Source organism: Maylandia zebra, linkage group LG12 (assembly GCF_041146795.1).
Source record: "Maylandia zebra isolate NMK-2024a linkage group LG12, Mzebra_GT3a, whole genome shotgun sequence".
NCBI classification, from domain to species: domain Eukaryota; kingdom Metazoa; phylum Chordata; class Actinopteri; order Cichliformes; family Cichlidae; genus Maylandia; species Maylandia zebra.
The window spans coordinates 25,673,525-25,696,044 of record NC_135178.1 but is presented as its reverse complement, the minus strand read 5'-3'; the positions used below and the strand labels follow the sequence as shown (position 1 = coordinate 25,696,044).

General features: G+C 39.5%; 1 protein-coding gene across 1 annotated transcript in view; it reads right to left on the bottom strand.

Moving 5' to 3' along the window:
- ipo11 (importin 11) overlaps window positions 1–22,520 on the bottom strand; it is a 125,447-nt gene that overhangs the window by 32,242 nt on the left and 70,685 nt on the right. The window contains exons 22-27 of the mRNA XM_004547195.3: window positions 22,088–22,164; window positions 4,896–4,975; window positions 4,689–4,769; window positions 3,941–4,036; window positions 3,439–3,552; window positions 2,858–2,979 (exon numbers count right to left, since the gene is read on the bottom strand). Of these exons, the coding sequence (XP_004547252.1) occupies window positions 2,858–2,979; window positions 3,439–3,552; window positions 3,941–4,036; window positions 4,689–4,769; window positions 4,896–4,975; window positions 22,088–22,164 (570 nt within the window). The remainder of the gene's footprint in view (window positions 1–2,857; window positions 2,980–3,438; window positions 3,553–3,940; window positions 4,037–4,688; window positions 4,770–4,895; window positions 4,976–22,087; window positions 22,165–22,520) is intronic.

Here is a 22,520-nt window from a genome sequence, read left to right as displayed (position 1 = left end):
TGGTAGTGGAAAGAATATACTTGGGGGGTTTTTCTCCCCTACATCAACAAGAATGAGAAAACGGGGAAGGAAGTGTTAGTGTGAGTGAGTATAGGCACTGATACATCAACTGTTCCTTCTTCTGTCAGTTCATATTCTCAGCCAGGTAGACCCAAGGCAATGCTACATAAAGTTCACTAAGCATTAGGACAAGCCATAACCTGGAAAATCAGAATGAAAGAAGTAAGTATACACAGATGTGTCCCTTATTTTGTAAGTGTGGCAATTTTACACATACACATGGTACCAAATCAGACTAAATATTGATATCAGTGCTAAATAATCTGAAATGTGCTCAATTACCTAGTCACCATAATATTAATTAGGAAATACAGATTACTGGCCTGATGGTTTAGGCAACTCTCGCACACACACAAAATCATATCTAGCAGTGGCTCTACAGTTGATCCTTTTGGTAAAATATACCTACCAATATCCTGGGAGGGTAAAATAAAATCACTAAACATATGTGCCCCTGGTTATGAATAACAGTCTTAAATTGGTGGCCATGGCAACAACTGGAAATAGGCTTTGCCTTTAAGATCATTTTAACATGTCTGTCAATTCTAATTCTATCAACCAAAAACAACTCCCAAGTGAAAAACTAATAGCTGATTAGTAGTGCTGCTCAGTGCCTGTCATTTAAATCACCCTTAAGTGAAAAACTTCACAGTGATTACATGATGGCTTGCATGCCAAAACAAACTATTTACAAACTAGTTCGCAGAGATCTTTGAGAAGTAGTCACTACTCTGTCACAGTAAATCCCATTCACTTTTCTTTCCCCTAGTGATTTCTTTCTTGTAAATCATATATAACATATTACATATATAACACCAGCCACGTTATTAGGTATCCTTTGCTAGTGCTGGGTTCAACACCTCTTGCCTTCTCAGAACTGCTTAAATTCTTTGTAGCATAGATTAACTAAGGTGCTATAAACATTCCTCAGAGATTTTGGGCCATAGAGAGATGACAGCATCAGAGAGTCGCTACAGACTTGTTGGCTGACTATCCATGATGCAAATGTCCTGTTTCACCGCTTCCCATTGAGATCTTTGAGTTTCCCAAGAAAACATCCCCCAAACCATTATATTACCGCTAGCATCTTCAACTGTTGATCCATGGCAGGCCAGAACCAGGTTTTTAAAATTCTGACCGTCCCATCTGAATGTTACAGTAGAAATTAAGACTCATCAGACCAGGCAACTTTCCTCCGGTCTCAAAATTTGATGAACTGCAATCTGTATTCTCAGTTTCCCGTTCCAAACTGATAGGAGCAGTGTCTTTTGTGGTCTTCTGCTGCTCTTGCCTGTAATAAGTGGTTGCTTGAGTCATTGTTGCCTTCCTATCAACTCGAAGCAGTTTGGCCATTCTCTTCTGACCTCTTGCATCAACAAGGCATTTGTCACTTGATATTTTCTCTTATTCTCTGAAAAACCCACACATGGTTATGTGGGAAAATCCTAGTAGATCAGCAGTTTCTGAAACACTGGGACTAGCCTATCTGGCATAAAAAGTCACTTAAAGTTAGGGGAAAAGCTGCAAAATTGGCTAATTTTTTATTTTTTTTTAATTTTTTTTAAAGGAACTTCACCATAAATTCCATTTTGGAACCAATGAGTAAAGCTACAAAGCCTAAGTACCAAAAACTGTAGTACCCTGAATGGTATGGAGAGAAATTTGACTGCAAAATGCTGCAAAAGCATCCGATATGATCCACGAGTGTAAACCAAGATTTGTGAGCTAAACTTAATGAGTTGTGAGTAAATGATTAGCATTTATTCAGCTTTATGATGTACGTATTTGCAAAACAGTTTTACGTGTGGTCAGATTGCTTCATATTTGTGCTTGGATTGAACCGCATGCTTGTGAGTCCTCGTAAGTTACATACAAATCATTGAACACAACAGTAAATCTTAGTTTATGCTTGTGGATCTTATCGTACGCATTTGCAACATCTTTGAGGCAAATTTCTATCCAAAGAATGGCCTATTGAGGCCTGCTCCAAAAGCAAGTAAATCTCTACAGGCTTTCATATGAAAATGCTCAACATTACATCGGGGGGGGGGGGAATTAAGGTGACAGCTTAATAGAAAAAAACAAAAACAATTAAAAAAAAAAAAGACGGCTTGCACATATAAACATGTATCATTACCATCATCCTTCTGTCAGTACGGCACAGAAAATGTTCAAGTTCAATGTAAGAGGGCTGGTACTCTGTGTCTGTAAGCACGTATCCACGTATTTATCTCTTCATTTATCATAGCGAGAGGTGTTGCCCAGAAAGTGTTTACGGTCGGGACAATAATCCACCAGAAGAAGAGAGACATAAACAAATGTGTTTCATGCTTTGGCTAAAGGATGATGAATTACAGATTTAAGTAACATCGCTTACTATAGCTTGTGACATTAAGTCTTAAAAAGAGATGGAAAGTCGTTTCATTTCTGACAATATATTCTCGCCCCCATATGCAAGTCTGAAAACCCAGCTGTCTGCATTGGCCTGTATAAGGTGTGTATATCAGTATCTGCATTTGTGGTGCTCGGCTGACATATAATTGGCACCCAGAGTGTTAAAGCAGGCGCCCGTTAAGCTGTTGTGCTGTTCTGCATTTTATGGCTGTAAGGAGAAATATATACAGGATAATTTCACCACCTATATCCGTAATGATGAACAAGAGTCTACTAAATAATTTTCCAAGAACATCATTACTTTCCCCCTTGTTGTGCCCTAAAGTCAGCTATGCAGTTCAACCCACTTTTCATGAGCTTAAAGCAAAATCAACACAGAAAAGAATTCAAAAATGATTCTCACCTGTTGTCAGAAGGCAGGAGGGAAAGCAGAGCCAGCGACGACAGCTTCCTCCTCTCAGGCTGAGTGATGTTGTCCATTCGGTCAACCCACATCTCTATAACATTGCCCAACAACTGGTCCATCTGATGAGCGGAGAAAAGGAGGAAGAGAAATAAGGAGGACAGAAAAAAGGGTTATTAAAAAAAAAAAAAAAAAAAAAGAGCAGCAGCAATTTGTACGGAGATGCGTCTCAACCTTCGCTATATTTCTGATTAAACTTCCTGTCTTGTCCTCTGTGGTGAGAAAAAACGAGCATGGTATGATGAGAGACAACTTAGAGAGGAACATCTTTGCATTTATTTAGATTAAGGCTGCAATCTCAGAACTAGGCACAATTAATTTCTTTGCTCAGAGTTTCACAGTAGAGGAGGACAACATTTTAGGGCTTGAAAATGTTACCATTTGCAATTCCTTGGCTCATTACTTTCAGCCTCGTTCACACTGATTCCCTTTTAACAGGCACTTTGCATTTATGTCTCCCACAGACATTCATCGAGTCTGTGCTGAGGAGAGAGAAATGAAGGGCAGACATCAAACCTCACCTCCTGGTTACACTCAGAAGCCATTTGACTTAGCAAAGACGAGAAAAAACTGAAGTTCTGGAGCAGGACACGACCCATGATGCCCAGGTAGGTGGACATCACCACGGGATATCTCTGTAGATCATAGACACGCAATCATGCATACAGATGATGAAAAATAACCACGCATAAATGGTTTTACATAAAACACGAGTCATTAAGCTTGATAAGAGGGAAAAGATGGACCCACTGACACAGCAGAATCCTGTGAATGTGTAACCTTTAACTGAGCTGACTTATCAGTAATTGCCACTATACAGTCTTTGAAGAATTCATTTCAAGTGACAGTAAAGGACAAATTAGAAGAAGGGCCGGGACTATTAACACTTAAGAAAGAACTGAAACCTTAAAAGACAAATTTAAGGTTAAATATGTGGTGAATAATGAAAAACATATTTTTACAGGTTCCTCCTTTTACACAGTTCCAGCGTAGATTCGAGCAAGATGCAAAGGTAAAACTCACCTCACCATCCACAATACCTCTGAAGACAGCTGGCAGCAGGGGCTGAAACATGTGGGCTCCCAGCATGGGGCTAACCTTTAAAGCTATCTCTACCACCTGCAGGGACACAGGGCGAGGAAGGATGAAGGGCGACCCTCAGAGGGTGGAGTAAGCAAAAGGAGCAGAGAGAAACTGACAGGAAAATCTCAGGAGGAAGCCAGAAAAGGAGCACAAAGGGTCAGCCACATAAAAATGTAAAGAAACTTCTGTCGTTATGGGAAAATCCCTCTTTTTATAGATGGTACAGTACGCGAAAGACGCAGCGTTTTTACATTTTGTATTACTTTCCCAAGAAAACTAAATGCTGCTTCTTGTATTCATAATCAAAGACGGTGATGCTGCAGGTAAGAGGGTCTAGAGTGAGCCGTTTGATATTCCTTATGTGCCATTTCTCAAATTATTTTATTAGTAATGAGAAGTCATAGCTCCTCTTGCATTATAATGGGGTGTCAGTTAATAAGCAGCAGTGCTTGCGCAGTTTGTGTGAGTAAATGTTTATGTGTCTCCTTTTACTGGATATAATGGTGCTTTCAGCGCACCTGCTCTTCAGTGGCCACACAGGCACAACAACCTCTCACAGTGGCTGAACTCAAAAGCAATGAAAAATAAATCCAGACAATAAAAGAGAACGAGACACAATCAGCTGTGATTTTGGAAAAACAACATCTACGTGACTTGACTTTTTGTGAGAGGGGAGGAATGGGAGTACCTTGAGCACCTGCACCCGCCCTTCATTTGTGATGTCTTTCAGCAGGTCACAAAACGATCGACACAAGGATTCTGCGTAGTTCTGGGGAGGGAATAATCGGGGTAGATGGTTCAGTTCTGTAAAAACTTATGCAGATCAGCATGCCAACATGTATTATGACAATATAAGAGTTATGTGAAGTCCAAGTGTTCTTTTGTTGTGTCTCACCTGCAGAAACTCTGTAGCTGACAAATATATGTAGCCATTAACAATGTGGAAGCAGGTACGCAGGTTCTCAGAGCTCAGCTCTAAAACAGAAATGTAAATGTTGCACTTTACAAATTGGACAACAGGTAATTTTTGGAGCATTGCATAACAAACAGAGGGATCAAAGACACTGCGAGAATATGGTTTTTGTTTCTAAATAATCTGAGGTGATACTGCTGAGTGAGACTCTTAATTCAGTTCAGTTTTATTTATATAGCACCAAATAACAGATGCCTCAAGGTGTGACTGGCAAAGACCCTACAATAGCACAATATTTGCTGTGGTTTTCTCTATATTGTGGGGTCTTACAGTATAAAGCAATATAAAGCACTCTGAGGTGACCATTTTTGTGATTTGGTGCTAACAGAATTTTTGTGTATCTGTGTGCATGTTTAAGTAACTATGTTTCTCTGTAAAGTAACATCTGGCAATAGCAAAGAAGCAAAGCATTCAGCCATCTCAGGTATAATAGTAAAAAAAAAAATCATAATTATAAAAATTAAATTAAAAAACAACTTTATAATAATACAATTAATCTAATTTATTATTTTAGAATAATTTAAATTTCTATAAATAAATGTGCTGTAGCCCATGCCCCCACTTTAGACTCAAATCTGCTTGCTGCAAGTATCACTGGAACAACAAGTGGGATTGCTGCAGTCAGCTTTCAGCGAGCTACCCAATTCAAGCAGTGTATTAACAGTTCATTTTATTTAGACTTCTGTAGCTTTATTGTAGATTTTTGCTGATTAAAACAAAATGTAGCTGCTTCCATTCAACATTAAGTTCGCTTTTCTTAATGTTGAAGCTTGCTGAATAGGTGGTTTGAGTAAGGACTCCCGCTAGCTTTTTCCCAGTAAAGTTTGTAATGATGGTTACAGTAGCAGGCACTGCTGTTTTAAATACTTCAAACACACTTTGTTTCACTACACCTGAGCTAACCAGTTTGGAAATGGCTCTGCATCTTTGCTGTTCACCCTCTTTTTAGACAGACACTGGTTCCATATCACTCACACACATCCCCTCATTAAATTTCTCTTACGGGTCTGTTTTAGTCGCAAACCCTTACAGTAAATGAAGGGTTGAAGCAAAAAAATCTGCTTCTTTGCGATAAAGTTATTTGAGTTACTTGATGAATCGTCTAAGGCGTAGTTTACAAGATGAGACAATAAACTCCTTAGTTATCAATAGCTTTTCTTTTCTGTTAAATTAAGTGCATTTAGTTTAATTTAAGACTGATGAAAACAATTTCAAGGATATCAAGTTATATAAGGTAAAGACAAACTGTTCAAACAGAAGTCTTGTACAAAAATAAAGACAATTAATTTATACTAGCAACTTCAAATCAAAATAATAAACCACCAGTGCTATCCCCTCTGCCTCCTAGTACTCACTCCGATGTATCAATTTCAAAATCCTACGTCGCCTTGTTTTCAAGTTCTCGCATTCACAAATTTTGGTTTCCATGCTGCTCGCCCGGCAATTGACGACAATACCCCATCAGCCTTTTACGGTTATAAACTGTAACACAGTATTGTTACAGTTTTCCTGTGCAGTATTTCCTAGTACACATACTTAAATATAGCGTTGCTTAGGAGGCTGTGATTCCTTGTCCTTTTAAACAAAATCCTACCTTTCTTTTGATTACATCAAAACACCTAAACCTGATGTGTTTACTTGTCAAAGTTTGTCTGCAAGAAGATTATAGTAGATTCTGTGATAAACAATGATAGCGGGCCCACTATGAGCGTGCCTGTTTGTAAAGATGATATTTATGCTAATGCATGCAACATGTTTTCTCCAGCCAACTGTCAGACATAATAAAGTAATGACGATAATATATTCTGCCATCTGTTATCTTCTCAGGTACATTATGTATTCCAGGAGCAATTTAGTCACTGCATCAGCCAAACACAGTATAAGGCTATACTATGCCAAACACATGTAATGAGAATTGATAATGAGTAGACAATTATTGAATATAACACAAAGGAGACACAGGTTAGTGCAAATTATAAGGAAGGAGCAAACAGAGGAATGTCTAAATAGTCAAAATAACTATTTTAATATGTCATTCTGTGTAGAATTGGTACTGGAGGAGAGCATTAAGAGGAAAGAAATGCATTCGTTTGGTCAGCCCAAGTCATAAAAAAAAGAAAAGAAAAGTCAAGGCAACAGATTTCTTAATAGTGAATGAGCAAGGAGACGTCAGTTCATTGAACATTGCGAGCATGGCAGGTCCGCAGAGAATGGATAAATGGGTGTGAATGTCCAAGCTTACTTAGAGACTGGATTTACATATTTTGACATGTGACAGTTTTTATGCATATTCTTTTTTAAGTTAAAAATATATATTTTAGTAAATGTGCAGTAACTCTATAGTTACCTCTAACCCAGTAAAAAACAGATATTGTGTTGCTGGTTTCCCAGATACTTCACCAAATGACCGAAAATGCTGGAACTTTTCCTCTCCTTCAAATTCCATTATGCAGTTATTTAGTAAAGGACACAAAAGAGTTCATTTGATGGAAGCCATTATTTTCATAGCCTAAAAGCGAGCAAAATCAATATTTCAAAAATAAATGTATTCAAATAGATTTAACTTGGACAGAAATTATTTTGTTGTGTCTAAATCATTTTATTCCCATCAAGGTAACCTGAAAGGAAAGGAAAACATGTGGGTGGCTAATCCATCTCTGTGCTGTCAGTGACACCAATGATTTTATTAAACATTACTGAATCAAATTCAAAAGAAATCAATACCTCCGCTTTCACAATACCTGCTCCAGCTGCAAATTATAATTTGTGCCAACAAGACAATTACTGCATAGACGTTTCTGTACACAAACAAATATAGGGTAAATAGAATAGCCTGAGCACATGCCAAACTAAACATAACTCTTTAGCAAGTTTATTTTGTTGTGACTGCAAAAATAAAACTACTAAGTAAGCAACTATGTTCAAACAATTGATGCAATACATGAAACAAGACACAAAATTAAGGTTGGCTATAGTATGTACTTAAATATCTCATACATGTTTCTCCAAAATATGCCTCAACTCACACTGCGTAACTGAAAACAGTTACAAGTTGCCAAAAATAGGTTGATTTAAACTACTGGTGGGCTCTGGCTGGTGGCAGAGCTCTCACAGCAAACCTCCAGTGAGAACCGATCAGCATCTAATATAACTGCTTTGAGCTGAGATTCTACCAGCAGGTCTCTAAAGGCCAAGACTGGAACAAACATGGAAAGGGGCTTTTATGAGTGAGCTTAGCGTGAATACCCCAGGCGCAGTTTAAAAGCTATTTCAGTTCATATGACAGGGAAACTAGTGGGGTGTACTAAAAATGTGGCAACAAGGTTAATCTGGTTTGATATGTAACCTTGAAATGAAGGGCTCTGAGAGGAAAAACAAGTTTTCAGAAGAGACGTGAATGTTACATTAAGCATTTGTCTGTTATTTTACAATCCACCAAACAGAGTAACTTTGAGGGGAAAACCAGGTTGTTTCACCACAAATCTTCCCCAAGAGGGTAAAAAACAGAGTTGTGCATTGTAGGCATTGATTGACAAGAAATGACTATTATTTGGCATTCTGTTTGATCAGAGTCGGGGCTTTTTATATTATTTTAGCTGGTTATTACTAGCATTTCATTCCTCTTCTTAAATGTGTACTTTCTGATAAGATAGTACCTCAAGTGTATACAATAGATCAGTTATGCTTACCTAAAATCTTAATTGAGTGAGCTACATGATACTGGAAGGACCAAAATACCCACACAGACAAATTTGAAATGCACACAACACAGGGCAGGAAATTTTTCAGGAAACTTAGAAAAATTATTTCATATATTTCTTAACAGTTTTTTTTTTTAATATTAACTGTTTTACTAAACTGTCTTTGAAGTGGGACTGTACAAGGTTCTACCAGTAGATATGACCTCCAAGCAGACAGGATCACCAAGCCGTGATCAGCAGCACGCATATTTTAGTTGCCAAAAAGAAATCATTATCATTTAAATAAACATATGCATGGGTCTGTCATCAGAACGTTTACAATATGAAAGAAGGACACAGACACCATGACATCACTTATTCATTTTGTGCTCCAAATTTTGTTGCTGCCATTTTTTTAATTTATTTTTTTGGAACCAGAAGTGATGAAGATGACTGAGTATTCTACCCTAACTAGATGGTTGATAAAGCTCAACAACCAAACTGTACAAGTGAAATGCAGATATACAGATATTTGCTAATCAATGCTAATTAGTAACAGACTCATTTCAGACATCAAAAAGTACAAACTTCTTGGGAGGTGTGTGCCAACAAGCAAACCTATATTAGTCAGTCCAGAGGTGTAATTATCTCACTATGCCGTGGAGGCGCCACCTAGCAGGCAATCAAACATAACAATCATAACAGCGTCTGCATCACTGCAGCCGCAGCACCAATCCATCTGCCTATCTACGCTCCCTTCTCCCCTCACTCGTAAACAAGACCCCAAGATACTTAAACTCCTTCACTTGGGGCAGGAACTCGTCCCTGACCCAGAGTCAGGACTCCACCCTTTTCCAGCTGAGGACCATGGCCTCTGATTTGGAGGTGCTGATTGTCATTCACACTCAGCTGCGAAACACTCCATTGGGAGCTGGAGGCAGTCACCTGATGAAGCTAACAGAAGCACATCATCTGCAAAAAGCAGAGATAAAATTCTGAGACCACCCAAATGGAAGCCTTCTGCCACTTGGCTACACCTAGAAATTCTGTCCATCAAAATTATGGACAGAATCGGCGACAAAGGGCAGCCCTGGCAGAGTCCAACACCCACCAAAAACTAGTCCGCTTTATTGCTGGCTATAGGGACCAAGCTCTTGCAAAGGCTTTATAAGGACTGAATGGCCTATAGCAACGGATGCAACGAATCCCTTCACCAAGTCCACAAAAGACATGTAGACTGGTTGGGCAAATTCCCTTGCCCCCTCGAGGATCCTCGAGTGGGTAAAGATGGTCCAGTGTTCCATGACCAGGACGAAAACCACATTGTTCCTCCTGTATCAGAGGTACTACTGACGGATGGACTCCTTTCCACCACCCTGGCATAGACTTTCCCAGGGGGGCGGAGGAGTGTGATCCCCCTATACTTGAAGCACACCCTCCGAACCTTTTCTTGAAGATGGGACCCACCATCTCGGTCTGTCAATCTAGAGGTACCGGCCCTGATCTTCACACAACATTGTACAGGCACGAACCTCATCCAACCCAGGAGATCTGCCACTAAGGAGCTGTTAAACTGCTTCAGTGACCTCACTCCCGGAGATAGACAAGTCACCCCCCTCTACCCCAGACTCTTCTACGGAAGACATGTCAGTAGGATTAAGGAGATCCTCGAAGTACTCTTTTCACCACCTGACAATGTCCTCAGTTGAAGTCAGCAGCGCTCCATCTGCACTATACACAGTGCAGGTAGAGCAATGCTTTCCTCTCCTGAGTCGCCTGATGGTTTGCCAGAATGTCTTTGAGGCAGTCCAGGGAAAATAAAATCAATTGATGAAAAACTATTTCTTCTAAACAGTCTAGTTCTAATATAAACAAAGAGTAGACTGTTCTTTTTTCTATGCCTGTGAAAATACTGTCACCCCCATTATCAAACTTCAGTGACACCATATGAGTACACTCAAAAATACTTAATCTTACCTGCAAGCACAGTTACACATGCTGCATTGTCTTTAATGCCAAAGGCAAAATAAGAGGTAGATAAATGCTTGTGACATCTCTCCAGTCCCTGTCCCTCCATAATGAAACCACCACAAGCACTCCTGCCATGTCAAGCTGATAAGATGTGTACATATTCTGGTAATACCCTTTGAAGAAGAGTTTTGTGTAGCTATCAACATAAGAGGAAAACACACAAATTAATATTAAAAGAAAAAATAAACAAAGAATGTCATTCTTATTCTGGGCAGCCCAGAGTATCAAGGCCTGGACTTGATAAGACTTTCATCATTCACATCCCTCACGATTGCAAATGAACTCAGGCCACCCCCAGTGCCCATGTATGAATACAAACAGCCTGACAAAAATAACACTGCATCTTTCTGGTTATTGGAAGTAAATTCACTTCCATCTCCACACAGCATCCCCAGACAATTTCAGTGTGACACAAATACGGCAGGAACAAAAGGATGGAGGATTTAGTGTGTCAGCTTCAACATATCGGCTTCTTTTTACATCAACACAACAGCCCGATAAATGCTATTCTCTACCTTTGTTGTTCTCTCCTGGGTTCTATGTTGTGACTGGTCCTACAGTGAGATATGAAAAGTGCAATCCTGAAAGCACAATTATGATGGTCTGGAAATAAACACTCAGGTTCCAAATGAACAACAACAAAATGTCTGCAGTTGATAGTAACCAGTGGTAACCCTCAGCCTTCTAGCAGGTAGACCTATGGTATGAATTTGAAAATCCTAGGTGATTTCCTTCTGGACTTATCCTGTTCCAAAGATTTTCAGAAAAGTTGACCTCTGAGTAGGGATGGGTATTGATAAGATTTTCACGATTCAGATTCTATTTTCGATTCTGTTTAACGATTCGATTCTTTATCGACTCTCTTATCGATTTTTTTTTTTAAAAAGGAGAACACTAAGTTCAATTAGCTTAGAACTTTGTTTTATATCTTCTCTTTGAAGAAGATAGAAATTTAGGAGTAACATGGCCTTACAAACCCAACAGTGAGATCTTAAGAGATCCACAGCCTACGGCTCTTCAATGGGGTGTCACAGGGTCCCCAGGAAAAAAAAAAAAATGTAAATGTAAAATAATAAAATAAATATTCTTCTGTAGCAATAACAAAGTATAACATAAATTATTCAGTAGCAATTACACAAGAATATCCAGTCCCTGCCTACAATTAAACACATTCAGTTACCGATAATCGGGGGCATCTGCTGTGGCAAATGGGTGCAAGCCTTTACCACAAACTTAGTCACTGCTGGGTGACATTCGTCTATCCTGACCTGAAAGGAGACACTAACGGTAGACTGCAGCAAGAACTGCCAGCATCTGAGCCAGACTCTGTCTGTCTCTCTCATCATGGTCACCTAAATGCAGCGCACAGTAATGGCAGGTTTTGTAATAAGGCAGATCGTGCTAACATAATATGCACTGTTAGTTGATTATTTACCTGCCGCATTAACGGGAGAAGACGTGCAAACGTTACCGCCGCTGCTGAGATTCACGAGTCCGGAGCGGAATTAAAAACACGACATTCATTTAAGGTCATCGTGTGTTTTGTGAGCAAATGCTTTTGCGTATTCGTAGTGTTTCCTCCCTTAAATGAAATATCTACTTTTCAAGTATTGCAAGTTGCCCTGTTGTCATCCGTTCTCGGAAAATATAATCAAACTTTTGAGCGTTTGAGCCGCTAAGGCGCTGTGTTTCCTGCCAGGTAAATGACACTCCGCAAAGTGGTGACGTCATTCGGGGCGACTGGAATCGATAAGGGAATCGTTTGCAAAAATGGCAAACAATTCCAAGGAATTGAAACATACCCATCCCTACCTCTGAGTCATGGTCAAGGTCAGTGAGATCAGAACTAGTCTGGGACATAGGAGATACACCTATACTATTAGTTTCAAACTCCTACGTTACTTCGTTCTCGAGTTATCACATTCACAAACTTAGGTGTCCATGATGAAGGCCGCCTGTTCGATACGATGACGCCACTATCCCATCAGCCTTTTACAGCTAAGGGGTAAAAAATACTCTTTCAAATGTTTTTGAAGAGGACAATGCACTTCCTCAGGTTTCCAGCAAAGCGCTCACCAAAAGTGCAGAACACACAGCTGGGCACAAGGAAACTTTTTTTATTAATTAGTAAGATTTGGATGCAATTGAATTATAGAGAAATTATTTTAATATTTTCTCCTTCCATGCATAGAAATGCCCATGGACAAAATATTAGAAAAGCCTAAGGAATACAAATTAGTCTAAATCAGAATAGGCTGTTTTGCCAAACACTATAAAAGCAATTAAATTTTAACAAAGATGTGGGAAGGGAGGACACAATCACCCCCTCCACGCACACACCGTCATAATCAAATAGTCACAAAAACAGATGCTAAAGCACTGATTAAGCTTTAGTGAGTACATCCTTCATAGCCCTGGGCATATGCTGCAAAATCCGCTTCAGTTATCAACATTAGCTGGGAAATGAGACTCACATCTGACTGCGATAACAGTCCCTGAAGTACCACTAATGGTTCCTGGGTACTTCTAAAACGTGGTCATATTCCACAATTCCACTATTCCACAATTTTCAGTTTATAATCTGTGATTAGGGTGAAAATGTTTGCAAAGTAAGGAAAGTGAACAGATAGCAAAAAAGCTGTGCCAAAATCTGCAATGAAGCACAACAAGAACAGATAATGTTTGTTGGGCTTATTCTAGTCAGCCAGCTACAAAAAGTTGGAGATCAGTAAAGCCCTAGGCTCGGGGGGTTTAACAGCCTTCAAATGCATAAAACTTCACAGAAAAGTGACAAGTCATGATATGTCTGTTATTTCAAAGTGTTAATAAATACTAGACCTTGTTAATGCTCCGAAATATTCCAAGGTGAACGTATGAGAAGCGCTCTCCAAGCTCTATAGCCAGCAAAAAAAAAGTCTCAAACATCTCACACTGGTTAATGCATGAGGAACTCCAGGTTAAACATGGATAGTATATCTGAAGTTATTAGACTGTAAGAAGAGCCCTTGTGGAGTATGACATCAAAATGGAAGAAAAGATGATAAGATGTTACCGTTTCCTCTATTAATGCATCAAATAAGGCGAAATATTTCCAACGTATGTGATAGCTATAATCAAAGCCATTACTTACAGTTAGGAAACCTGTAATAAAGAGCTTGTCGTCTAATGGGGTTGTTCAGATTGATCCAGGAAACATATTAACAGGGCAGTTAACTGTGAGTCTACATTATGAGAAATGTTAGCAATTCCCTCAGAGTACTTTCATAAGCCCTTAGCAGGATTGCTTTATTCGTCTGTGGCTGTGCCTGGCCAATATTTTTGCACAACAGCTATGATGACACTGGATAATTGTGCCCCCCCCCCCAAAAAAAAACCCCCAACAAAAAACAAAAACAAACAAAACCCACAGACAATGATATATCTATAGAATATGTTGAAAAAAAAAAAAATGATACCAGTGAAATTCACTTTCATCTTTGTTTACTGTGTCCATCTATCTGTTCTTTTCCGCTTATCCGATTCAGGCTGGTTGGGGGGCGGGGTTGGAAACTACTCGAGCTACTGTACAGAGAGGGGTAGGGTTCACCATGGATACGCTGCCCGACAGTCACAAGGCTAACACAGAGAAACAGACAACAGTTCACACTCACATTCATGGATGATCTGATATCCTCGTGTCGGTGTTGTTCCCACATCATAATAAATGTTGTTCCAGGTTCAACATTGCAAGTGACCAATCACATTGTTGTGACATCATACTTTTGCAAGCCAAGCCATTCATTCATTTATGACATTCCAGTGTTGCAAGGACAATATGTATAATGCTTACCGTTTATTAAAGAATAGTATCCTGAAATGAAAAGAATTCAAATTGCTGGATCGGCGGACAGAGGCGGTTTCTTGCACGTTAATTAGATTCTTTTTTTAAGGTGTTTTTTTCCAAAGTCGCAAAAGTATGATGTCACAACAATGTGATTGGTCACTTGCAATGTTGAACCTGGAACAAAATGTATTATGATGATGTGGGTACAACACCGACACGAGGATATCGGATCGTGCCACATTCATACGTAATTTAGAACCAATAATTAACCTAACACCACTTAGTGCACATCTTTGGACTGTGGAATGAAGTGGGGGTACACAGAGAGAACCCACGCAGACATGGAGATAATGAAACTCCACAAATAAAGGCCCCAGCCAGATGGTGGATTCAAACCCAGGACCTTGCTGTGGACAACAGTGCAAACCAACATACTTGAGAAAAATTAATTACCATATTAATATAATCAAAATATGAGTGTAGTCGATAACAATAACTGTATATTGGTATCCAAACAGAATAACTACACTAATAGTTAGTGCCTAACAGCCAAGAAAGGAACTTTTAAGCCATTACCAGCTAGGTTTTAACAGAGACCTAGCTGGGTCTTTAATATAACATGTCTTTTTCATTTTAAGGCCAAATTAACTTTTTTTCATCACAATTTTCAGAATGATAGAAGGCAAATGTGGGGAACTGGTTGGTGCCATTACCCCTTTTTATGCTTACTGCTGGCCATCACCTTGTACAAACACAAAATGCCCACAACGGTGAGCTAACACTTATCAAGTGCAAACAGATCTTTCATCTGTCAGCGTCTCTGACTTGACTGTGTGCAGCAGTATGTTATTACTTCAGCAAGGTCATGAAGCAGTTCTGTTTCAATTTATCAACCAGGAGGCAGGCTAATATTATACTGACACTACTAGTTTGATTACCAGTCACTCATCTGGCAATGTTTTAAATATAAGGCAAGACATGAAGCATCGCTGAATATGTTTCCAAACCAACTTCATTCTAAGCCAAAGACTAGAAAATATGGTGAAGCATATCTGCCCTTTGGGCTCCCCTGCAGAATTGGTTTTCCCTTCGTTGGGAGCACGCACTGGGCTCTTCAAATCACGGACAAACAGTATCCCACATTCTTGATTTTTAGTTCACAAACACTTGTGATGACTAACTACTGGTGACATTTTGGAGATGTTAGCTCTTTATACAGTAAAGTTACAGTGGGATACAAATAATATCAGGCTGATGCTGCCACAATTTGTTCCCCCGGTTCAAACCACAGACAAACAGTATCCCACAGTTGTTTATGTTTTTAAACCCATTTTGCACAGAGAGGCATTTTTTGAAAAATGTATTGATAGCAATGTTGAATATTATTACACAGGAAAAAAACAACTACAGTAAAATAATCACACCGTGATGCCTCTGCCTTTGTAAATAGAGGGACAGTAACTGTGTGTGTATATGTCTGTGAAGGTTCTCAGTCATCCAGGTCATCGTAGTCAAAGGAGCTTGCAAAGAAAAGCGTCTGGACTTCTTTAAGTTACTTGAAGAAGCTTCTCGGATGAGAGGTGAAACGTCTTCAAGTAACTTAAAGAAGTCCAGACGCTTTTCTTTGCAAGCTCCTTTGACTACGATGACCTGGATGACTGAGAACCTTCACAGACATATTGCCTTAAATTTTGGGAGGAACACCCTTCAACTGGTGCGGGAGTATGAAAGGGAAATAATCCAGTTTTTGAGATCCCTTCCCAGACGCCTTAACGCCCACTCACATCCTGGGTCATCTGATCCCAGGAATTCCCATGATAAGGCAGGGCCAGGTTTCACAATGAACTCACCCGAAACTCTGGCTGATTGGGACCCACACCCAGTTTCACACCTTGGCTCAGGCGATTAGAGGATCATCAGGGGGTCCTTTTGTCCCTCTGTGGGGGGTTACTCCCACTAGGTTTATATCTGGGACTCTCCACCATTTGACCTTAGAACTGAAGAAGCTTCTCGGATGAGAGGTGAAACGTCTTCAAGTAACTTAAAGAAGTCCAGACGCTTTTCTTTGCAAGCTCCTTTGACTGTGTGTGTATATGCAAGCGTGTAAAGCCTGCAGTTATCAGCATTTTGTCTCTATCTGCCATTCTGCAATTCATCTCATGTAAACAATAATGTGGCGCACAGCATGACATGAAAAAAGGCACATACCTTTGACGTTGTGTGACGAACTCTGTATTCCTCGTCCACACGTAAACGCAAAAAAGGAGTTTTCAAAAATCTCCATTTTCGGTGATTCGAAATGCCGTTTACGTGTGGACGAAACAGCTGCGTTTTCAAAAATACCCGTGCAGGTGTGGACTAATAGTAGACATTAGTAGTTTATTTTCCTACTACCTGTAATTTATTGCAGATTACTTGTATTTGCTTAATTGTTTACTAAATGTTTGAGGTGTGAAATAAACCGCAATGGAGCAAAATATGGGTGTGTGTGGTTGGAGGATGTGTTTGTGTTTGTGCGAGCGCGCGCGCGGGGGGGGGGGCGAACATTTTTCTTGTAAAACAAAGGGGGGCCTAGCAAAAACAAAGTTTGGGAACCACTGATCTAACTGTACATTCATCATCTTAGAATTCAATGCAACCATCTATTTTCTTTACTGCTTATCCAATTTAGGTTTGCAAGGGAGCTGGAGCCTATCCAGGCTGTCACAAACAGGGACACAGGGTACACCAAGTCTATCACAGGGCTAACACAGAGAGACAGAAACATTCATGCTCACACTAAGACCTACGGCCAGTTTAGAATCACTAAATACATGCATGTTTTTGGACTGTGGGATAAAATCGGAGCACCTAGAGACAACCTACACAGGAACGATTGATGGCAAAAAGCAAACACTGCAACGCCTCATCGTACAATTTTGGATGACCATTTGGACCAAAATAAAGCTATTTGAAGACACAGGCTAAAATAACAAAAAGATTATGAAAATTAGCATATATGGCTACAAGAGCTACACATGACTTCCATATATCTCTTGTTATGAGAAAATAAGCAATCACTGGTTTTTAAAGATCTCTACATTTTGTGATTTTCTGTTTTATATCTATTTTTAATCCATCCATTCGCTACCGCTTTTCCTTTTCAGCGTCGCGGGGGGCGCTGGAGCCTATCCCAGCTGTCGTAGGGCGAGAGGCGGGGTACACCCTGGACAGGTCGCCAGTCTGTCACAGGGCTAACACACAAGGACAGACAACCATTCATACTCACATTCACACCTAGTGACAATTTGGATTTTCCAATTAACCTATCCCCACAAGCTGCATGTCTTTGGACGGTGGGAGGAAGCCGGAGTACCTGGAGGGAACCCACGCAAACACGGGGAGAACATGCAAACTCCACACAGAAAGACCCCGGCCTGATGGTGGAATTGAACTCAGGACCTTCTTGCTGTGCGGCTATTTTTAATTTTATTTTTATTTTTAATTAATACAACACTAATGTGTTTGTTTCCGACCAAAACTACGAACCTTTCGACCAAAACTTTGAACTGCTGAGTTTCTCAACACTGAAGGGACAAAGTAAAGTACATTAAAATGGCTACTTATCTCTATTTCTTGCTGACATTAGTCAGTGTAACGCCAGTAAGAGAGAAGAGAGAAACTTCTGTGCTTGTGCTCCATCATCACAAGTCAGAGCACCACACACAGTTGAAACGTGTCCTAGTTCAGAGTGTGGTGGCAGTGATACAGAGCGTAGTGCTAGTCTAACAATTTAGCCAAAGCAAGGCTCTTGACATTCTAATTAGGGAATTTTCTCCTCCAGTTCAGCAATGATGGAGCAGGGCTCTTTATCAGGCAGGCCAGGCCACATACCTGGCAAGCTCCAACATCCTAGTGAGCCAGACTATCTCAATGGCCCACATCCCTCCATTGCTCTCCATGGGCAAAATAAATGAACCACCAGATGTTCTAGTGAAAACTAGCCAAAGATGATGACTAGCTGAAGACTGATGAAAGAGATAGATTACAAAACACAGGCAACTTTAGTTCTTGTATAAGATTTGTCATTGGTATGTGGAAATAAATGCATGTTTTAAAGGAAAAATGTTTCTCTATTTAACTTCTTGTTCTTCCCAGCGTTAAATCACAGCTTTTCAAAGTGTTTCCTGATTTGTTCAAACCTGTGATCATACCTCTGAGCTATCATCTTTGAACATAGCAGCTTTGAAATTTCTATCTGACACTTGCACTCACAAGCACATTGAATGCAATTAATGAGCTTTAAACATGCAAACATAACCTTGGGAGAAACTGATTTTCACAAGAACATAAGACAGAGACAGCAACAAGCTGTAGAGAAAGTACTTAGGGCTGACAAGTGGCAGTAATTTTAAAGTCTTATCATCTGGGTTATTCGACTCATTAACGTAGCAGCAAGCATAGCCTAAAATAGCGGCACACATGCACAAATGCTACAATAGTGAAAACATCTACTGATGGCAAAGTACTTAAAACCAGCGCGCTTGTTAAGAGTTTTTGAAAATTTGATAACAGCTAAGATAACAGGGGCCTGACTAACTGAGGCCCACTGATCACTCTTGACTTTAAAGACAGCAACAGAGAGAAGACAAGTTCAGATTGCTTAATCGTGACATGACTGAAAGACTAAAAACTGGATCCTTTATCTCATAGCAGATGCAAGAAGAAAGAAGTTGTCAATGAGATGTGGCTGAAAGCTTAATAAGAGCTATTAAACAGCCCTTGTGTTAAGAATTATCAGTCCTAATATGACAAAACAGTAAAACAGCTAATATGTGCAAAATCAATACCTAATCTACATCTATTTTAGATACAGAAGCAGTTTAACATGAAAAGATGATTGATTAGAAACTTACCAACACCTTTTGATATTAGACATACGTATAGAAAACTCCAAAGATTTAGCCCAGATCTTTTTTATGAATATACAAACATGACTTGTATTTAAAAAGCAAAAAAAAACAAAAAAAACACAAAAAAACACAATGCATTTGCCCCTCATTTATTTATTTATTTTAATACTAATGGACTCCAGTTTCCTTGTACCTGCAGAAATGTGAAAGCTTTTTTTCCTTTTCCTTGCATTAATATGTGTCTGGCATGGCCAGAGTAAAGTGGCACTCATCATCACTGAACCAAATATTGACAGAAAGGCGAGCAAGGTCTCCGAAGTAAACACAGAAAATGGGAATAATTATAAGCATATTTGGGTCACAAAATGAGTCACATTATATTGACCAAGATGGATGTTGGCAAAGCAGGATCTATTCTTAATCTATTAAGATCTATTCTTAAGGGAGAGAGATTGTTTCTCTATTGCAGCCTCTGATGAGAAAGAATTATTATTTGTTTTCAGCGTTTTAACACATGAGGCTGCTGTTGGATCACTGGGAGGATGGACAGATGATATAATATGGCATTTCTTCTTGCAAAATCACTTTAATAACCAATTTGTTATCTAAATAGACTATTAATTTCCTAATTTGAAACTAATTGCTGTAGCCCACATTTGAGCCCTTATGAGTTAAACTGCATATTAGGGAGATAAATGGTGCTGAATGGAATTGTGAAAGTAAACCTTTCATCTAATGTGGAATACCATTGTTAGGGCTGCGCTTCGCAGGCCGCGCTGGTTTAGAGACTTATTCCCGTGAACAAAGCAAGACAGAGCTCAATCCATTTTAACTTGCGAGGGGAGCTGATTGGACCAGGATCTTGGAGCTGCAAGCTCCTCACCTGATGTGTCTATGAGCATGTGATGTGATCAGTGATATGTGTATGTGTGTCTGTGTAGGAAACAGAAGTCAGCCTTCATCCTAAAGATCTAATCATCTTGCTAAAGATCTAATAATTTTGCACAATGACAATCATATTCATCCACAATTCTCTAACAACCATCACAGCATTTTCTCATATACCTTTATGACTGAGCTAATTTTTCTCCTGGAATTTGTGTTTCCACTTCCATCTGTCAATCTCCATTTCTACACAACCTTATCTGTCCGTGTGTATCTGTCTCTCATTTCCCACCATGAAACCTTCAATTTTTTGCTGTTCTTTAATCTGACACCCTCTTATCGATATTACACTCTGTCTTCCCTCCTTCGATACACCCATTAAGCCCACTTAAACCAGTAATATGGCAGCTGATCAGCACGCGCTGATTATATGACAGATCTTCGTCAATCAAGTGGAAGCAATCAGGGCTGACGTCTTTCAATCACACAGTCAAGACTTCTACAAGTGCATAAATGTTATTTGCATTATTAGTTCATCTTCTGTGCTGAAAAATGTTCAGGAAAATGTTCCTGAATGATTGGACTCACTGTGATCACCCACAAACTTTAATCTGAATTTAAAACAGTTTTTCTATCACTAGGATTTGGTATGCTTTTTCACTTCTCTTTTTTGGTTTCTTGGCAACAGTAGTTGTTTTTGTCACCTTCCTGCCACCTCTCTGTAATTTTCTGTGATTGGTCTAAAATTTAACATAACTAGCAGTGATGCCTTGAAAAAAAAAAAAAAAAAAAAAAAAGCATCCCTTTTCCTGCCGTTTTCATCTCCTTGGTTTCCTGTTTCTGTTCAGCACTAGATAAGGCCGTCTCTTATCTTTCATCCATGTCCACGCTCCTCCAATGCACAAACTTTCTTTTATGTGACTTTCTCTTTATGAATTTTCCAGCAATCACTTTTAAATAATTCCTTTTCATTCACCACCTCCATGCCAACTTTTATCAAGCTTTCCCCTTTCCTCATCCTCTCTAATTCCCTCATCCTCTAATACATCAATCCATAACTGTCAACCCGAGTCCTTTGCTCTTGTCTCATGATTCCCCAGCCACACTGTAAGTGATCAAATGCTCCACCAAGCCAATCAAGCTACACTAGTGGTCATATCACTCGTTATGTGCAGAAGCACTAAATCAATACTATTCCTCATCGCACGCAAGGCCACACACATACACCACTACAGAGTAGAACATGTGAGGTGTGTCCCAGTGCTGTGGGCCCGTGATAAATCATCCAGCCAGTTCTATTCAGTCTGCCACCCCTCGCAGCTGCCTACAGACCAAGAGTAGTGACTCTGATGCCTTGAGGCAACTGCAAAGCCGCAACTCTGATCTTTACAAGCTACAATAGCCTGAGGTAATCAAACTATGAAAATTAAGTCCACGGTCATGGATTGCATCAACCTTCCCCATTCTCTGTGATTCTCAACTATTTGATCTGACAACACTGGCTTGTTTTGGGGGGGGTTGTGCAGCAATTTTACATCACTGTTATGACCATTTCTGGAGTGAAATGTTTTTTGTCTCTCTCTTCATAACAACACATATACAAATAAATATAACCATTATACAGGAAACCCACTCTAAAATGCATTATAGTCACATTATTCTTCATATTATTGTGACAGCTTCCTTTCTAAACAATACTGTGATCTGCATATAAAATGCCATTAAGTTATTTTGGGGAGTTTGTGTGTGGTCATAAACCAGGCCAGGCAAACCAGCAAACAAAGAAACATCATGTGAGCTCACCTAGCAAAGCTGACATGTTCTGGAAAATTCTGAGCAGCTCTGGAGTGATGGCTGGACTGTTCTCCAAAGTCACCAACCTGCATGATGACATGATGAGAGGCAAACAAGGGCAAAGTAATGAGATGAGAGAGAAAGAGAAAAAAAACAAGAAGTAACAAAAGAGATGTTCATTAGATTAGAGATGGCAAAAGAACATGGGATGAGAAACAGCAACACGACAAATATTACAGGAAGAGAAAGAAGGTCACGGGGATTTAAAACGGAGGAAAAACGAGGAATTATGAAGGTTGTGTACAAAGAAAAAGACAAAATATCATAAAAGCAACATCGAATGGCTAAATTTTGGCTATAAATGAAGTCCACTAAGAAAATGGAAGTTGTAGTCTATATAAAAAGAACTAATATTAGGGATCTAAAAAGAAAATGTTTGAAT